The sequence below is a fragment of the Nicotiana sylvestris genome, chromosome 12 (genome assembly GCF_000393655.2).
Source record: "Nicotiana sylvestris chromosome 12, ASM39365v2, whole genome shotgun sequence".
NCBI lineage: Eukaryota > Viridiplantae > Streptophyta > Magnoliopsida > Solanales > Solanaceae > Nicotiana > Nicotiana sylvestris.
Genome location: NC_091068.1, coordinates 154633516 through 154652766, shown reverse-complemented (window position 1 = coordinate 154652766; position 19251 = coordinate 154633516). Strand labels below are relative to the sequence as shown.

General features: G+C 38.8%; 1 protein-coding gene across 1 annotated transcript; it reads right to left on the bottom strand.

Annotated features, from left to right (window-relative positions):
* Positions 1-2239: 2239 nt before the first annotated feature.
* Positions 2240-3763, bottom strand: LOC138883977 (uncharacterized). The gene is made up of 3 exons (XM_070164706.1): positions 3602-3763; positions 2875-3202; positions 2240-2589 (listed from the first exon to the last, which is right to left on the bottom strand). Exons 1-3 carry the CDS (start codon positions 3761-3763, stop codon positions 2240-2242), a joined length of 840 nt encoding a protein of 279 aa, XP_070020807.1.
* Between the last annotated feature and the right edge of the window lie 15488 nt (positions 3764-19251).

Genomic DNA, 19251 nt, shown 5'->3' with positions numbered 1-19251 from the left:
AGAACCGCAAAATTTTACGTTTGCTAAATCTTGTTGGAATGTGTAGGAAATCGGGTTGCTTAATGAAATATGTAGATTCTGGTTTCAAGTTTTTAGAATGAAATTTGAGAGATCTTCAAAAATGCCTAACGTTTCTGTTCTTAGTTTTGGAACCTTTAAAATGAAATTGGCATGATTTATTTTAGTCTTTAAGTGAAAGACTTTGATTAGGCAAAGTCTTGGAAATGAAACATGTTGTATCTTCATGACACCTTAGCAAAGAATGACTTAGTCATTCCTTTATAACATGGCTAGCTGCCACGTGGGATTGGGGGTAGGATATTTAATCTTTATCCACTTATTAGGTAATGTCCCGTTATCCGGTAATTAACCACTTACCCGCATAATTAAAAATTATCACAAATTACTTAAAATTCTACTTATTTTTAATATACTTTATACATCATACTATCATGGTCATATGGTACCTTGCATGGTACTAGTCCATAAGTATCGGGTATTAACGCTCGACCCATAGTTTATTCCAATTCGACAACCTTTAACGAAGCATATTTTCTTTAATTCATGTACCCTTTATCCTTCATGGCCCTTACTTATTGATTGTTATAAATAGCATAAATATGTTAATCTCAAGATAATCTCATCCCTGAATCTACGTCAATTAACTGAAGACGAAACTTTAATGTACGAAAAACGCGAGATGTAACATCCTCCCCCCTTAGAAACATTCGTCCTCGAATATTTACTCTTAGATACCTTGGAAATTTTTTTGCCAGAGTCTCCGTATACTAGACTGAAACCAACCTGTACGTAGCCAGAAAATATACTATACATGCCACACATGTCCACTGTCTATACATAGCAACACTTGGCTTCACACAACTATTCATTATAATTTTTACAGTCAAAATGAGAGTTTACCTGATGACCTACTAGCATGAGTAGAGTTCTGCTGAGGTATCCCATAACTCTCGAGCCATATCTCCAGTTTGAAATAGGTGGGGGTATTTAGACTTTATTTCTTCTTCCGGTTCCCACGTCATCTCGTCCATATTTTTGCTTCTCTATGAGACTTTCACGGAGGCTACCTCCTTATTCCGTAACTTGCGGATTTGTCGGTCTAGGATGGAAATCGAAATTTCCTAGTATTAAAAGTCCTCTGTAATCTGTACATCATCCGGGAGCACCACTAGGGTAGGATTGCCAATGCACTTTTGTAAATTAGATACGTGAAAAACCGGATGAACAGACTCCAATTCCGTGGGCAATTCTAACTCATAAGCTACTTGGTCCACTCTCCAAATGATCCTATAAGGTCCAATATATCGTGGGCTAAGTTTGCCTTTCTTGCCAAACCTCATTACACCTTTCATAGGTGACACCTTTAAGAATACCCAGTTATTAACCCCGAACTCTAAATCTCGTCGTCGCAGTCAGAATATGACTTCTGACGACTCTGAGCTATCAACAGTTGCTCCCGAATAAGTTTTACTTTTTCTATGGCATGCTGAACCAGGTCTGGCCCATGTAACCCTGATTCTCCAACATCAAACCACCTTATAGGAGATCTGCACCTGTGCCCATACAAAGCCTCGTACGGAGCCATTTGGATATTGGAGTGATAACTCTTATTATATGCAAACTCGATAAGAGGTAGATGTTCATCCCAACTCCTTTTAAAATCCGACACACATGCTCGTAACATATCCTCGAGCGTCTGAATTATACGTTCGACTTGTCCATCGGTTTGTGGATGAAAAGCTGTGTTGAGATTCACCTGAGTCCCTAGACCTTTCTGAAATGACCTCAAAAAATGTGTTGTAAACTGGGTTCCACGATAAGATATAATATATATTGGCACTCCGTGTAGTCGCACTATCTCTTTAATATATAACTTTGCAATATCGTCTGTTGTATATGTTGATTTGATCAGTAGGAAATGAGCTGATTTCATGAGCCTATCGACTATTACCCATATGGAATCGAACTTACATTGAGAACGAGGTAAACCCGTGATAAAATCCATGTTTATCTCCTCCTATTTCCTTGTCGGGATCTCTATAGTCTGCATTATCCCTCCGGGCTTCTGGTGTTCTATCTTCACCTGCTAGAAACTAGGGCATTGAGCGACATACTCAGCAATGTTCTTCTTCATATCGTTCTACCGATACACCTCCTTAATGTCATGATATATCTTTGTCGACCCAGGGTGAATGGAGTACCACGAATAATGTGCCTCTCACATAATCCTGTCTTGTAGCCCTGCTACATCTGGAACACACAAACGACCGCTGTATCTGAGAACCCCATCTCCTTTGAGATTTAACAACGGCTTCTTCTGTTGTGAAACCCTCTTTCTCAATTCGACTAACTCTGGGTCCTCGTACTGCCTCTCATTTACTTCAGCTATGAGAGATGATTTTGCAGTATTTTGGAGTACAACTCCTCCATTAACAAATTCTACTAACCGAACCCCCAAACAAGCCAATTGATTAATCTCTCTAGTTAATTGTCTTTTTTCGGCCTCTACATGTGCTAAGCTACCCATATATCGGCGACTTAAGGCATCTGCTACAATATTAGCTTTCCCTGGATGATAGAGAATGTTAACATCGTAATCTTTTAATTACTCAAGTCTCCGCCTCTGTCGCAAGTTCAAATCTTTTTGCTTGAAGATATATTGCAGGCTTTTATCGTATGTGAATATATCAACATGAACACCATATAAATATTGCCGCCATATCTTAAGTGCAGGGACAACCGCAGCTAATTCGAGGTCTTGGGTCGGATAATTCCGTTCGTGCTTCCTTAATTGCCTTGAAGTATACGCAATTACTTTCCCATGTTGCATCAGGACACATTGTAACCCGACACCTGAGTCATCACAATATATGGCATAACCATCTGGACCCTCTGGAAGTGCTAGAACTGGTGCTGAGGTCAACATGTTCTTAAGCTCTTGGAAACTCTGCTCACATGCCTCTGTCCACTGGAACTTAGTCGCTTTCTGCGTCGGCTTTGTTAACGGTGCTGAAAGGGAAGAAAACCCCCCTACGAACCTCTGGTAGTATCCTGCTAAGCCCAGAAAGCAACAAATCTCTATTGGAGTGGTAGGTCTAGACCATGATTTCATACCCTCAATCTTCTGAGTGTCTACCTTTATACCTCTATAGGATACAATGTGCCCCGAGAATGCTACAGACTTCAACCAGAACTCACACTTAGAAAACTTAGCATACAATTTATTATCACGGAGGGTTTGGAGTACCGCTCGCAGGTGGTCCATATGCTCATCCTCTGAACGTGAATAAACTAGAATATCGTCAATAAAGACTATCACGAACAAATCTAAATATGGACGAAATAGGCTATTCATCAAGTCCATAAAGATGGTAGGTGCATTCATCAACCCGAAGGACATGACAAGGAAGTCGAAGTGACAATATCGGGTCCTAAAGGCTGTCTTGGGAATATCTTTCTCCCGAACTCTGACTTGGTGGTATCCTGACCTCAAATATATATTTGAAAAGCATCTAGCTCCTTGTAACTGATCAAACAAGTCTTTTATCCTTGGAAGTTGATACTTATTCTTAATAGTTACCTTGTTTAGTTGCCTATAATCGATACACATCCTCAGCGAGCCGTCTTTCTTCCGTACAAATAGTACCGGTGCACCCCAAGGTGAGGTACTGGGTCTGATGAAACCTTTCTCCAATAAATCTTTTAACTGCTCCTTCAACTCCTTCAATTCGGCAGGTGCCATTCTATAAGGAGGTATGGATATTGATTGCGTTCCCGGAAGCAAATTGATGCCAAAATCAATCTCTCGCTCTGGACGAATACCTGGAAGTCCATCTGGAAATACTATTGATACCCTATTTTCCCTATATATTTTTTATATGCATAAATACCTTTGAAATAGCATATATAAGCATACACAAGGTTTTTATAATTTTTCCCCATAATTTTAAGGAGTTAAATCGATTTATTTCCTCCCCTTTTATTCATAAAATCCCAATAATTATTCCCCAATTGTTATGACTATTTATTCATTTAATTTATATACTTATACCAAAATTTGGTTAATATATTTTTTATGCATTTTTTATAATTGCATTTGGTATTTTTAAGCTAAATTGCATATAATTGCAATGTCAACCCATTTAATGTATAATTACATTTTATATGCGTAAAATTGATCTCTATATTTTTAAAATGATAATTACATATTTTAAATCAGTTTTGTATAGAAAATTATTTTTCAATTTTTTTTTTACTTATTATAAATTAAATAGGGAAAAGTGGCTATTTAAATTATAGCCGGATTTGGCATTTCAATTGCAGCCCAAATTGGATCCAACCCCAACCTAATTTCTTATTAAAATACCCGACCCATACCCTATATACACTTACCCAAACCCGGATCAACGATCCATACCCATTCTTTCCTTTTTTAATCCTAATACCCCCTAACCCTAGTCATTCTTAACAGCCCGCCGCCTCTGAATCCTCTCGTCTCCTCTCTTCTCTCAACCCAACCCTAAATCCTTTTCAACCGCCTCCCTTCTCCGGTCTTCTCCAGTGACCACTCTTCAACCCCAAGCCTCCAATGGCTCCTACATTGCCTTGCTCATCCTCTATGAGGCCTTCAAGGGCCCTAGTCCATGCCGCCTTGTATTTAGGGTTGCTGTTTTGGCTGTTCATGGCTTCTCGGTGCGATTTAGGGCAAAGTCACACTATATTTGTTACGACCTTCGATGTTTTAAGTAGGTTCTTCCATCTCTATTTAGGTTTCTTTTGAAACCCTAATTTTCGTTGATATGTCTTAGATCTGGGCCATTTTTAACGATTAGAGTTTGTTCCTTCTATGTTTTACACTGTTCTCGAACCTCTTTTGAAAAATCATCGACTTCAAACTGTTTTTACTTACTTTAAAGTTAGGGTTTCTCGGAGTTTCTTCTACACTTGTTCAAATTGATTTTTCTTTATGTTTAAACCTCTATCCTTTGCATATCTCAACCAATTCTGTGTTTCTACTCCTTTTTCAACTCGTCTATGTGAAAACCCTAGTTCTTGGTCTTAACCCTAGGTTCTGAGTCTGTATTAGATGATTTGTTCGTCTGCTTGCTTGTTTCTCATGAATCCATGATTTTTCTGTGATTTTACCCAACTATGCTTATTAGGGTTTCTAATTTTTTACTTCTTCTGCCTCTATTATGTTTATTCTGTTAAACTCCTCTAATCAGTACTATGTTCCATACGAATCCCTGATTTTGTATAATTTTTACCCTACTGTGCTATTAAGGTTTCTGATTTTTGCCTCTTTTTGCCTATTGTGTGTTTATTTCGTTTGTTCATAGAAATTTATGATAGTTCCCCACTAAATCAGTACTATTATCAATCGGAATCCTTGATTCCCTATGATTGATATCCTTCTAATCTCTTGTAATATTCTCTACTGATTTTCAACCTCTAAGTTATTTTCCTTGCCTTATTTTTGGTCGACTATGTTGTCAACTGACTCTTATGTTGTTTCCTTAATTGGGATATTATGTACTTAGCCTTAATTACATGTTCTATACTTGCACTATGCTGAAACTATTTCCTTGTGTGTTATATGCCAATCTTATGTGATCTCTTTCCTTATTTGACTTTACCATTTGAAATTAACTCCCTTAATTAAGGGAGTACTTCTACTAATTTTATACTAATTGATACCCAGTTCTATAATTACTTCTTGATTTTGATTCTTACCTGATTATTCTAGCTAGTTTCAAACAATATATAAGCTCTTTCATTAACACACACAGACACGAACTCTTGGTTCAAAACTATCTCCCATACTTAAAAATTTATGCTCTCTCTCTTGTGCTACTTCCTACTGCTTTAAGTTGGCCGACTACAAGCCAAGACTAACCATTTGTGTTCTCTTGTTCTTTCATTCTGCTCACTATCCTTTTTACTGGTATGTCCTAGTTTTAATTCAAAGTTCCAACAACAATATGATTCTCTTATTGTTTCAGTTCATCTTTTTCTAGTTTGCTTCTATTTGTGGTTTTGTTGTGAAACTTGTAGTTGAGGGTTACATTATTAGCATGTCATCATGTCTTCCCCTCCCTTGAAATCAGTATATTTCCCCTTCTGTTTGTTTTTGAGCATGTCTACACCAATCATCTCTTATTTGCTATATGTTTACCACCATGAATTCCCCAAAACCCTATCCCCTTGCATGTGAGTCTGTTATTTATGTCTGATTTTGTGATTATGTCTAGTTAGCTGCTTCTGGGCATGACTAAACTAATTCCCAAGTCTTTTCTTAATTATGTGTCGTATGTATTCCCAAATTCCCTTTACCCCTGTTTGTGACTACTAACCCTGCCTTGATGCTGTTACTCCTGGTTGTGTTTGAACTTATCCTAAGGTGTTTAGACTTTGTTAACTACTCCAATCTCTTTTTCAAACAGTCTCTGTTGCTTTACTAAATTACTTTCAAAAGACTTTTGTTTTAATACAGTTTTTTACTAAAACCTTCCAACTTGTTTAAATAACTTTCACTCTACTCTTAGTCAATAAGTGCTTCCCCCTCCAGTATGTGTACTGCCTTGGGATCCTCTTGAGAACCCTCAGAACTTTGGTATACTGAGGCTGGCCCTTCCACACTGCACTTGTTCAATTTTGGTTACCAAATCTAGGAGTAAGCACTGCTCGGGATCCTTGAGATCCTTAGGGAACTTTGATGCACCTAGACTATGTCATTGTATATGGAATTGATGCATATGAGGTCATTGGAGGCTTTGGGGAATCTGGGCGTAATCGAAGGCTCCCTATAGAATAGCTTCTTGATTTTTTATTTACTTGTGTAATTCATTCATTGGTCTGTAATAACTTGTAAACAAATATTGGGGTATTTAGTGGAAATGGTGGGTAGATATATGTTTTATAGGGTAATACAGGTAGAAATCATGCTCTAAGATCTTACTTTTAAATCTGTTTGCTCTACTAAGTAGAAATCATGTCTATAAGGTTCTACATCTTGTCACGTCTAGAAACCATGCCTATAGGATTCGGATAATTTCATAATAAGAATCATGCTTTCAATGTCTTAAAAAATCAGAATAACTTATAGATTCCATGCCTATAATTTTGGTGCAACGAGTGTTATATGTGTTTCCATGCCTGTAAATCTTTAAAATCAATATTACACTTAGATATCATGCCCATTGGAAATCATATTTGAAATTCTTTCTTTCAATCTAATTTAGTCTAAATAAGTCAATTTGGTCATGCCTAGTTCATTTCTAAATTGGTTTTATTAAGTAGTAAATATTTCCCGAAACAAGTTCTTTCAAACTGCCTCAATCTCATTAGATATCATGCCTATAGGTATTAAAAAAGTCCATTTCAAAACCCTCTTTGTTTCTGTATTAATATAGACATTAGTACTCCGCGTATAGGCAACCCCTTGGGGCATTTTCAAAACTGCATCTCTGAAACAGTCTCTATTGCTTAATGTTTTCTGATCCTAACAGGCTTTAAGAATCCATAGGCAATTGCTAGGGTTATAACTTCTGAGTCTAAAAGAGGTTATTTGTCTTCTGCATATTCACTTAGATATCCCACTTTAAGACATTGTCTAATAAAAGACTAACTATGTTTAAGCGTGCTGCTTATGTGTTTGTTTGAGGAGAAAACTCTGAGCCTCTAATTGCTCCCTTTTTGTGTTGAAAGTTCTAAGTGTTTTTTATTGTCGCCTTAGAATTTTCTCCTTTTAAAACCTTAGGGGATCCTTCTAGAACCACTTATAGGTAGAGGTCCTAACTTCCTCCAGGAGCATTAAGAAGGGACGGGTAGCAGCACGTAATAGAAATCATTGACCAAACACTCGCTTTGCATGACCAATAAGGGGATGGGAAGGGTAGATATGAGATATGATAATTGCGCACTAATGTCACGTGTAGCCCCTCATGGGGGAGTGTTTACCGGACATTGTGTGGGGTGATCCTATAGGATAACCAACCTAGGACCCCTCCTTTACCAAAATTCCTTTTTTATTTTAAAACCCTTGTTTTACAGTTTGTCTAAATCTTATTACTTGAGTTATCTAACGTGCTTTACTTGAAATCTATTTGATTCAATTGTTTACTTGTAATGGATTAATTTGTGAATATAATTTTGATCGGGACCCATAGTTGTGGACCAAGAGGGGTTTCTAACACCTTCCCCTCGAGGTTACTTCGAGCCCTTACCTTGATCTCTGGTAATGCAAACCAACCCAAGAGTTAATCGCTCTAGGTGCCCTAACACACCATAATCTGTTAGGTGGCGACTCTTCCAATACCCAATTCCCAAATGGAAACGAGTCATTACACCCCGTGAATATCGAAACTCGGACTTCCCTATCAAAAGAGGAAAAAAGGGGGTGCGACAGTATGGCGACTCCGCTGGGGATACCTTTAGGCTCTTACCACAATGAACTTATCTTTCACAAATTAGTCCAAGCATGCTTTATCCCGTACCCTTCTCCCTTATTTGAATTTAACTATCCATTTGTTAAGCATTTATGATTTCTTTATTGTACTAAAACTAACTTGTCTCTTCGTTTCTTTTTTTTCTGTAATTGTCTTTCAATTATTTAAATGTTGTATTTATTTTTCTCTACGTGAAAATACTTAAGTACATGTTATTAATTGTTGCATAAATCATACTCCGCATCATATTCCACTCGTGCGTATCAAATCCTATAGCAACGCTTTAATGAGTGGTTGCTCTCTTCCTATTTACTACCCTTAAATTCGAAAAGGCTTATTTGCGGTGAAACTAGTCGATCACCGGTGCAGTCGACAGTTCCGTACCTTCCTCCTCGAGGTGTCCGCTTGAGGGTACTAGTTTAAAACCCCATAGAAACCTTACTCTGGTTAAAATTCTGCATGCATCATGGTCAAACCTAGTCGGATCAGTTATGTTGTCCACATAATGATCTTTTAATATAAGCCTTATCCAAAGGCCATCGGGTTTTCCATAATCCCAACGGACGCAACCACGTTCTGTGCATTAATTTGGAGAACTAAATGCCGATATATATTGATCATAAATGTATAAATAGTCGATTCCGGTGGGGATAAGGTCAAACCCTTTTGTTTTGCATAAAATGAAGCACGAGGTCCCCAGCTTCGGTATGGTTAGCACACCCTTATTTTGCTAGACTGGTGGAAGAATCTTCCATCAGACGTCCAAATCAATGAATGGAAAGAAAGGGCCGCCAAATCTAGTGAAAAGCTGGAATACTTGGAATACAGCCTGTTGGAATTGGAAGGAAAAGCGAGGAAGAGAGTCACCGACTGCCAGAACGCTAAGGGAAATGAAGGAGGACATTTAGCAAAGACCTTCTTACTGGCGAACCTACACGAATTGGAGGATTTGATCAACGAGAGCATTCAATCTGAGGAAGGTCCTTCTAGGACCAAATAGTCTAGATTTATTTGCTTTTTCCTAAAATATAATAAGACCAAGTGCTAGTAGTGACTTATTTTTTTATTATCTTAGTGTCGTTTTGGGATGTGTCTATTTTTATATTATGAAATGAAGCATTTACTGGAATTAAAAGTTTTCCAAATTTATTTGTCGCTAGGCCTACCTCGGGCACAATGGTTTCCAAAGTTGGACACGCATTTACATTTCCGTAATATGTGTTTAAATACTACAAACATTTCAGGATCCTCACTAACTTGTTAACTTTTTGTTTTTGCTTATCTTTATTATTATTCCCATCCCCTTAGGTTGGTTCGCTCATACTGGCCTCATCAGCATATCATACCAGATCTAGAGGCCCTCCACCCCTCCTCCTCCAAGCAACATAAAAGGCAGAAGAAAATCAAAGATGGACAACTTAGGTAGAATCCGAAAGGAAAGCGTTGAGAACGCAGAGACTTCCGATGGCCGCAGTACTCCGGCCCCGAATGACCTGGTTCTGAGATTGGAACAAAAGATACTAGAATTACAAGGAGAACTCGAAAAGGTCCGCAATTTGGCAAACTTGTCACTTACCATCAATGTCCATGATATCCACCAACAGAACGCAAAGAACCCAACACCTCCTCAGAACACACAAAACCAACAGCCTCAAAATCCTACCGCACCAAATCAATACGCAACTCCACCCCAAAATATCAATCCATTGCCAATACCAACTCCACCAAAACATCATTATCAACTAATTCCATACCCACCAACCACTACTTACCACACTCCCTAAAATACACCACCACTCATTCCCGATCCACAAAACTCCACCATTGACTATCACTATACCCAAGCTCCTGGCACCCATCAAGGCACCCTACATGATGGTTGATGGTACTGAGGCTGTCATCCCAGCCGAGGCGGAAATTCCTTATTTAAGAATTATACAGGAAGCTGAACTCAACGATGTAGAGTGGATAAAGAATCGCTATGAATAATTGGCCCTTATAGATGGAAAGAGGATGAATGCAGTATGTCACAACCAACTTTACCAGAACAGAATGTCTATAGCTTTCAACAAAAAAGTCAAACCAAGACAGTTCGCACAAGGGCAGCTGGTATTGAAGAAAATCTTCCAGCATCAAGATGAAGCCAAAGGAAAATTCTCTCCCAACTAGCAAGGTCCGTACATGGTTCATAGGGTCCTGACAGGAGGAGCACTCATACTTGCAGAAATGGATGGAGAAATCTAGCCAAAACCAATCAATTCAGACACAGTCAAGAGATACTATGCCTAGATTATTTCACATTTCTTTTCTGATGTAATTGAACTATGCTTGACCTGATTCCCATTTATGAGGGGATATGTAGGCAGCCTTATGGGTTCGGTCATATCATAATAAAATTTTCTTTTCTCCCAAAATCAGAAACTGGGGCAGAATTTTGAGGAGGGTCCTCAAAATTCCCGAGCAAGTCCAACAATCGCCGACGCGCGTCAGGAAGTCAGTAATCAGTCAAGAATTGGGGTAGAATTTTGAGAAGGATTCTCAAAATTCCGAAGAAGATTCAGCAAGGTCCGCCATCCGCAAACAGTCGAAGATCATCTACCAAACTGGGGCAGAATTTTGAGGAGGACCCTAAAAGTTTCATAAAAGAGTTGCAACGTCTATGAGATATGTTACTGTTACTAGTTCATAAAAATTACTTGATATATCAATACGTTTCTAAAACAACTCTATTTTTCAATGATTGCATATTTTTCAAAAATTCTATTTCCACAACAGTCAGGCGCTACCTAGGGGGGCTTCCAGAGCGGAGCAGAGCAAGGCCGACAGACGAAGCAAGAACCAACCTCCCATCATAAAACTTATGATTTTTCTTTGAATACAGGCACATTTGACGTAACGGTAGCATCCGCAAAACATGCATACACAAGGCAAATTCACCATTTATCTGGCCAACAGACACCGAATATCTCCAGCTAAGACATACACTACCCTTATCTGCTATTCGCTCTTTGTATGGGACTAATCCCTGTCCCCCACATTTGCATGAGGCTAATCTTTGCCTCCATATTTGCATGACTCCAATCCTCGGCTCCATATCTGCATGAGTCTAATCCATGACTCCATATTTGCATGAGGCTAACCCTTGCCTCCATATTTGCATGAGTCTAATCTCTGTCCTCCATATTTGTATAAGTTTAATCCTGGACTCCACATTTGCATGGGACTAATCCCTGTCCCCCTCGTTTGCATGAGGCTAATCTTTGCCTCCATATTTGCATGAGTATAATCCTGGGCTCCATATCTGTATGAGTCTAATCCCTGACACCATATTTGTATAAGGCTAACCCTTGACTCCCATTTGCATGAGTCTAATCTCTGACTCCACGTTTGCATGAGTCTAATCATTGACTCCATACTTGCATGAGCCTAATCCCTGACTCCATTTTTTCATAAGGCTAACCCTTGACTCTCATTTGCATGAGTCTAATCTCTGACTCCACATTTGCATGAGTCTAATCCTTGACTCCATACTTGCATGAGTCTAATCTCTGACCCCATATTCGCATGAGGCTAATCTTTGCCTTCATATTTGCACGAGTCTAGTCCTTGACTCCATATTTGCATGAGTCTAGTCCTTGCCTCCCCATTTGCATAAGGCTAATCCTTGCCTCCCCACCTGCACGGGACTAAGCACTGTCCCTCTTTGCACAGATATTGCTCTATTTCTACTACTATGTATTTGCTTTTCAATTGGGCTAAGCTCTGCCCTCCATTTTACAAGACTAAGCCTTGTCTTGTAACATCATATTATTGCATATCATGGGCTGAAACATCACCAATCTATCCGAAGGCATCATTCTCATAGCCGGAAGACACCATGCCATGACTTGAAGATCTCTCGAACTTGCATATCATTATTCAAAGGCGTCATGGTTCGGAGGCACCATTTTCATGGCCCGAGAACACCATTTCATGGCCTGTGAATCCCTCACTAAACAATTCATGGCCCAGGACGTCATCTTTAGCCGTCCGAAGACAACCTTCATGGTCCGAAGGGAATCTGCATCATATTTAAATTTTCGCAAATATGTTTGCAGCATCTTTTATCTGCAGGTAACCAATAAGCAACCGTCCTGAGTCTTAACCGCTCACCGTATCCGCTTCCGCATCTCGTGTCCGTTCTTGTAATAATTTCATCGGCCTACTCTGCGGGTGAATCCAGAACTACATATGGACTGATTCCTGTAAAACCAGGGATATGTAGGCAACTCGAAAATCAGAGTTCGGCCTCTGTCTTTCAAAACATCCCATCCGGTAAAAAATGGCCATCATTTCTTTACCCGAAAACTCTTTCATCCTTTCCAGGTAAAGAGGGGCAACTGTTGATACCCAATTTTTCCCTATATATTTTTATATGCATAAATAACTTTTAAATAGAATATATAAGCATGCACAAGATTTTTATAAAATTTCTTCCATAATTTAAGGATTTAAATTGATTTATTTCCTCCTTTTTTATTCATAAAATCCCAATAATTATTCCCCAAATTATTGTTATGATGATTTATTCATTTAATTTCTATAATTACACCAAAATTTGGTTAATATATTTTTTATGCATTTTTTATAATTGCATTTGATATTTTTAAGCTAAATTGCATATAATTGCAATGTTAGCCCATTTAATGTATAATTACATTTTATATGCGTAAAATTGATCCCTATATTTTTAAAATGATAATTACATATTTTAAATCATTTTTTTATAGAAAATTATTTTTCAGAATTTTTTATTACTTATTATAAATTAAATAGGGAAAGGTGGCCATTTAAATTATAGCTGAATTTGGCATTTCAATTGCAGCCCAAAGTGGACCCAACCCCAACCCAAGTTCTTATTAAAATACCCGACCTAGACCCTATATACACTTACCCAAACTCGGAACACATCTACCCGATCAAATCCTGGTCGTTGATCTCCCAGATCAACGGTCCATACCTATTCTTTCCCTTTTTAATCCTAATACCCCCTAACCCTAGTCATTCATTACATCCCGCCGCCTCTTAATCCTCTCATCTCCTCTCTTCTCTCAACCCAACCCTAAATCCTTTTCAACTACCTCCCTTCTCCGGTGATCACTCTTCAACCCCAAGCATCCAATGGCTCCTCCATTGCCTTGCTCATCCTCTCTGAGGCCTTCAAGGGTCTTGGGCCATGCTAACTTGTATCTAGGGTTGCTGTTTTGGCTGTTCATGGCTTCTCCGGTGTGATTTTGGGCAAAGTCACACTATATTTGTTACGATCTTTGAGGTTTTAAGCAGGTTCTTAATCTCTATTTAGGTTTCTTTTGAAACCCTAATTTTCGTTTGTATCTCTTAGATCTGGGCCATTTTTTAATGATTCGAGTCTGTTCCTTCTATGTTTTACACTGTTCTCGAGCCTCTTTTGAACAATCATCGACTTCAAGCTATTTTTACTTTCTTTAAAGTTAGGTTTCTCAGAGTTTCTTCTATACTTGTTCAAACCGATTTTTCTTTATGTTTAAACCTCTATCCTTTGCATATCTCAACTGATTCTGTGTTTCTACTCCTTTTCAACTCGTCTATGTGAAAACACTAGTTCTTGGTCTTAATCCTAGGTTCTGAGTCTGTATTTGATGATTTGTTCGTATGCTTGCTTGTTTCTCATGAATCCCTGAGTTTTCTGTGATTTAACCCTACTATGCTTATTAGGGTTTCTAATTTTTTGCTTCTTCCGCCTCTATTATGTTTATTCTGTTAAACTTCTCTAATCAATACTATGTTCCATGCAAATCCCTGATTTTGTGTGATTTTTACCCTACTGTGCTATTAGGATTTCTAATTTTTGCCTCTTCTTGCCTTTTGTGCGCTTATTTCGTTTGTTCATAGAAATTTGTGGTAATTCCCCCCTAAATCAGTACTATTATCCATCAGAACCTATGATTCCCTGTGATTGATATCCTTCTAATATCTTGTAATATTCTCCACTGATTTTCAACCTCTAAGTTATTTTTCTTGCCTTATTTTATGGTCGACTATGCTGTCAACTGATTTTTATGTTGTTTCCTTAATTGGGATGTTATGTACTTAGCTTTAATTACATGTTCTATACTTGTACTATGCTGAAACTATTTCCTTGTGTGTTATATGCCAATCTTATGTGATCTCTTTGCTTATTTGACTTTACCGTTTGAAATTAACTCCCTTAATTAAGGGAGTACTTCTACTAATTTTATACTAATTGATACCTAGTTCCATAATTACTGCTTGATTTTAATTCTTACCTTATCATTCTACCTAGTTTCAAACAATATATATGCTCTCTCATTAACACACACAGACACGAACTTGTGGTTCAAAACTATCTCCCATACTTAAAAATTTCCGCTCTCTCTCTTATTCTACTTCCTACAGCTTTATGTTGGCCAGCTACAAGTCAAGGCTAACCATTTGTGTTCTCTTGTTCTTTCATTCTTCTCACTATCCTCTTTACTAGTATGTCCTAGTTTCAATTCAAAGTTCCAACAACAATATGATTCTCTTATTGTTTCAGTTCATCTTGTTTCTAGTTTGCTTATATTTGTGATTTTAGTGTGAAACTTGTAGTTGAGGGTTACATTATTAGCATGTCATAATGTCTTCCCCTCCCTTGAAATCAGTATATTTTCCCTTATGTTTGTTTCTGAGCATGTCTACACCAATCATCTCTTACTTGTTATATGTTTACCACCATGAATTCCCCAAATCCCTATCCCCTTGCATGTGAGTCTGTTATTTATGTCTGATTTTGTGACTATGTCTAGTTAGCTGCTTCTGGGCATGACTAAACTAATTCCCAAGTCTTTGCTTAATTAGGTGTCCTATGTATTCCCAAATCCCATTTACCCCTATTTGTGATTACTAACCCTGCCTTGATGTTGTTACTCCTGGTTGTGTATGAACTTATCCTAAGGTGTTTGGACTTTGTTAACTACTCCAATCTTTTTTTCACACAGTCTCTATTGCTTTACTAAATTACTTTCAAAAGACTTTTGTTTCAATACAGTTTTTTACTAAAACCTTCCAACTTGTTTAAATCACTTTCACTCTACTCTTAGTCAATAGGTGCTTCCCCCTCCAGTATGTGTACTGCCTTGGGATCCTCTTGAGAACCCTCAGAACTCTGGTATACTGAGGCTGGCCCTTCCACACTGCACTTATTCAATTTTGGTTACCAAATATAAGAGTAAGCACTGCCCGGGATCCTTGAGATCCTTAAGGAACTTTGATGCACCTAGACTATGTCATTGTCCATGGAATTAAGGAATATGAGGTCATTGGAGGCTTTAGGGAATCTGGGCCTAATTGAAGGCTCCCTATAGAATAGATTCTTGATTTTTTATTTACTTGTGTAATTCATTCATTGGTCTGTAATAACTTGTAAACAAATATTGGGGTATTTAGTGAAAAGGGTGGGTAGATACATGCTTTATGGGGTAATACAGGTAGAAATCATGCTCCTAGGATCTTACTTTTAAATCTGTTTGCTCTACTAAGTAGAAATCATGTCTATAAGGTTCTACATCTTGTCACGTCTAGAAACCATGCCTATAGGATTCGGATAATTTTATAATAAGAATCATGCTTTCAATGTCTTAAAAATCGGATTAACTTATAGATGCCATGCCTATAGGACTTAATTCGGATTCTGGTGCAACGAGTGTTATATATGTTTCCATGCCTGCAAATCGTTAAAATCAATATTACACTTAGATATCATTCCTATAGGAAATGATATTCGAAATTCTTTCTTTCAATCTAATTTAGTCTAAATAAGTCAACTTGATCACGCCTAGTTCATTTCTGAATTGGTTTTATTAAGTATTAAGTATTTCCTGAAACAAGTTCTTTCAAACTGCCTCAATCTCATTAGATATCATGTCTATAGGTATTAAAGAAGTCTATTTCAGAACCTGTTTTGTTTCTGTATTAATATAGACATCAGTACTCCGCGTATAGGCAAGCCCTTAGGGCGTTTTCAAAACTGCATCTCTGAAATTGTCTCTATTGCTTAATGTTTTCTGATCCTAACAGGCTTTAAGAATCCATAGGAAATTGCTAGGGTTATAACTTCTGAGTCTAAAAGAGGTTATTTGTCTTCTCCATATTCACCTAGATATCCTGCTTTAAGACATTGTCTAATAAAAGACCTTAACAATCTTTGAGTCGTGCTGCTTATGTGTTTCTTTGAGGAGAAAACTCCGAGCCTCTAATTTCTCCCTTTATGTGTTGAAAGTCCTAAGTGTTTTTGATTGTCGCCTTAGAATTTTCGCCTTTTAAATCCTTAGGGGGTCCGTCTAGAACCACCTATAGGTAGAGGTCCTAACTCCCTCTAAGACCATTAAGAAGGGACGAGTTGCAGCACGCAATAGAAATCGTTGACCAAACACTCGCTTTGCATAACCAATAAGGGGATGGGAAAGGTAGATATGAGATATGATGACTGCGTGCTAATGCCACATGTATCCCCTCATCGAGGAGTGCTTACCGGACATTTTGTGGGATGATCCTTTAGGATAACCAACCTAGGACCCCTCATTTACAAAAATTCCTTTTTTATTTTAAAACCCTTGTTTTACAGTTTGTTTTAAATCTTATTACTTGAGTTATCTAACGTGCTTTACTTGCAATCTATTTGATTCAACTGTTTACTTGTAATGGACTAATTTGTGAATATAAGTTCGGTCGGGACCCACAGTTGTGGACTAAGAGGGGTGCCTAACACATTCCCCTCGAGGTTACTTCGAGACCTTACCCTGATTTCTAGTAATGCAAACCAACCCAAGAGTTAATTGCTCTAGGTGCCCTAATGCACCATAATCTGTTAGGTGGCGATTCTTCCAATACCCAATTCCCAAAAGTAAATGATTTATTACTCCCCGTGAATGTTGAAACCTGGACTTCCCCATCAAAAGAGGAAAAAAAGGGGCACGACAAATACATTCGCGTAATCTTTGACTACTGGAATAGACTGAAGTGTAGGTATCTCAGCATTCGCATATTAACATGCACAATATGATAAATGCACCCTTTTGCTATCATTTTCCTCGCCTTCAGAAAGAAAATAAACCTACCTTTGGGTGTCAATGTATTACCTACCCATTCAAGGACTGGCTCACCCGGAAAATGAAATCTGGCTGTCTTTTCTCGATAATCAACTGTGGCATAACAAGCTGCCAACCAGTCCATGCCCATGATAGCATCAAAATCCAACATTTCTCGCTCAACTAGGTCGACTGAGGTCTGACGACCACAAACTGATACCATACAACCTCGATAAATCCATCTAGCGATAATTGATTCTCCGACCAGTGTAGATACCGCAAAAGGATCACTTAGTATTTCAGGCACTATACCAAATTTCCTTGCGACTAATGGGGTAATACATGATAAAGTAGATTTTGGGTCTAGCAAGGCATAAACATCGTGAGAAGAAGTAGTCAAAATACCTGTCACAACGTCTGGTGAGGACTCTTGGTCCTGTCGACTTGCTAGCACATAGATACAATTCTAGTTTCCACCTGAACTGGACCCTCTACCTCTGCCTCAACCTCTACCAGCCGAAGACTGAGACTCGCACCTTGAAGGATGCGTGGACATAGCTGATCTTGCTGCTGAATTCGTTGGTTGCGACATACCCCCAGAATCTCTATTTGGGCAATATCGCATCATATGCCCTGGACGTCCACATTTATAACAAGCATCGAAATTGGCTCGGTATTGGCCCAAGTGTCCTCGACTGCAGATGGCACACTACGGTGGAAATGGCCCTGTCTGCCCCAAACCTCATTGTCGCTGCAAAGTTGATGCCTGGGAGCCCTCACTTGGTCCTGACTGAGTATAACGGCCATACATGTCACCCTGTGACTGAGGTGATGGATGTCTAGGTGGCTGTTCGAAGTACCCGACCCTATAACTACCTTGAGATCTGGCAAATCTCATCCTCTTCCGCTGCCCTAACTCAGTCCTCTTTATACCCTGCTGCTGAAGCCTACCCCTTTCTATATTCTGGTAAAATGCCTGAATCCGGGAGATATCCATACTATCTAATAATGTAGCGGTGGTACATGCCTCGGTCAACTCTTTAGCCAACCCTGCTATAAACCTGTGGATCCTGTCCCGCATAGTAGCAACTATGGATGGTGCATATCTGGCCAATGAGTCAAAACTGAGACTATACTCTCGAACATTTATATTGCCCTGCTTGAGGGCTAGAAACCAATCGAGTCGAGCCTGTCGGATCTCTCACAGTAAGTACTGGTAAAGGAAGGCATCTGAAAAATTCTCCCAAATAGCAGGAGGTGTATCATGTCCCCTAGACCTTTCCCATCCCTCGTACCAAAGGATGGCTATATCTCAGAGTCGAAAAGTTGCTAACTCAACTGCCTCTTTCTCTGTGGCATGCATAACCCGAAAGATCCTATGAAGCTGATTATGAAATCATGCGGGTCCTCCCTCTAATCTGTCCCCGTGAACTTTGGGGGATTTAAAGCAATAAACTTTTGGACCCTTGAACTCCCAGATCCCTCAGAAAATCCTGCACTAGTGGATGCCCTAGCTTGTTATTGGGTAGCTACTAACTGTGCTAGCAAATGCACTGCTCTTCTAAAGTCCTGATCTGATGGAAGCGGAGGGGGAACTAGATGTGCGGTCTCCCTAGGAATCTCCTCAGGTGGCGGAGAAGGCGGTAATTGCTGGGTAGGGGTATCTCCCTAGGACTCCG

What these genes read in the sequence shown, in the direction of transcription:
- LOC138883977 (XM_070164706.1), bottom strand. Translation starts at nt 3,763, where the DNA reads ATGGCACCTGCCGAATTGAAGGAGTTGAAGGAGCAGTTAAAAGATTTA. An exon ending in ATTATAGGCAACTAAACAAG is followed by an intron (nt 3,203 to 3,601) that starts GTAACTATTAAG and finishes TTCTGGTTGAAG; the next exon opens with TCTGTAGCATTCTCGGGGCA. An exon ending in CATATATTGTGATGACTCAG is followed by an intron (nt 2,590 to 2,874) that starts GTGTCGGGTTAC and finishes TCTATCATCCAG; the next exon opens with GGAAAGCTAATATTGTAGCA.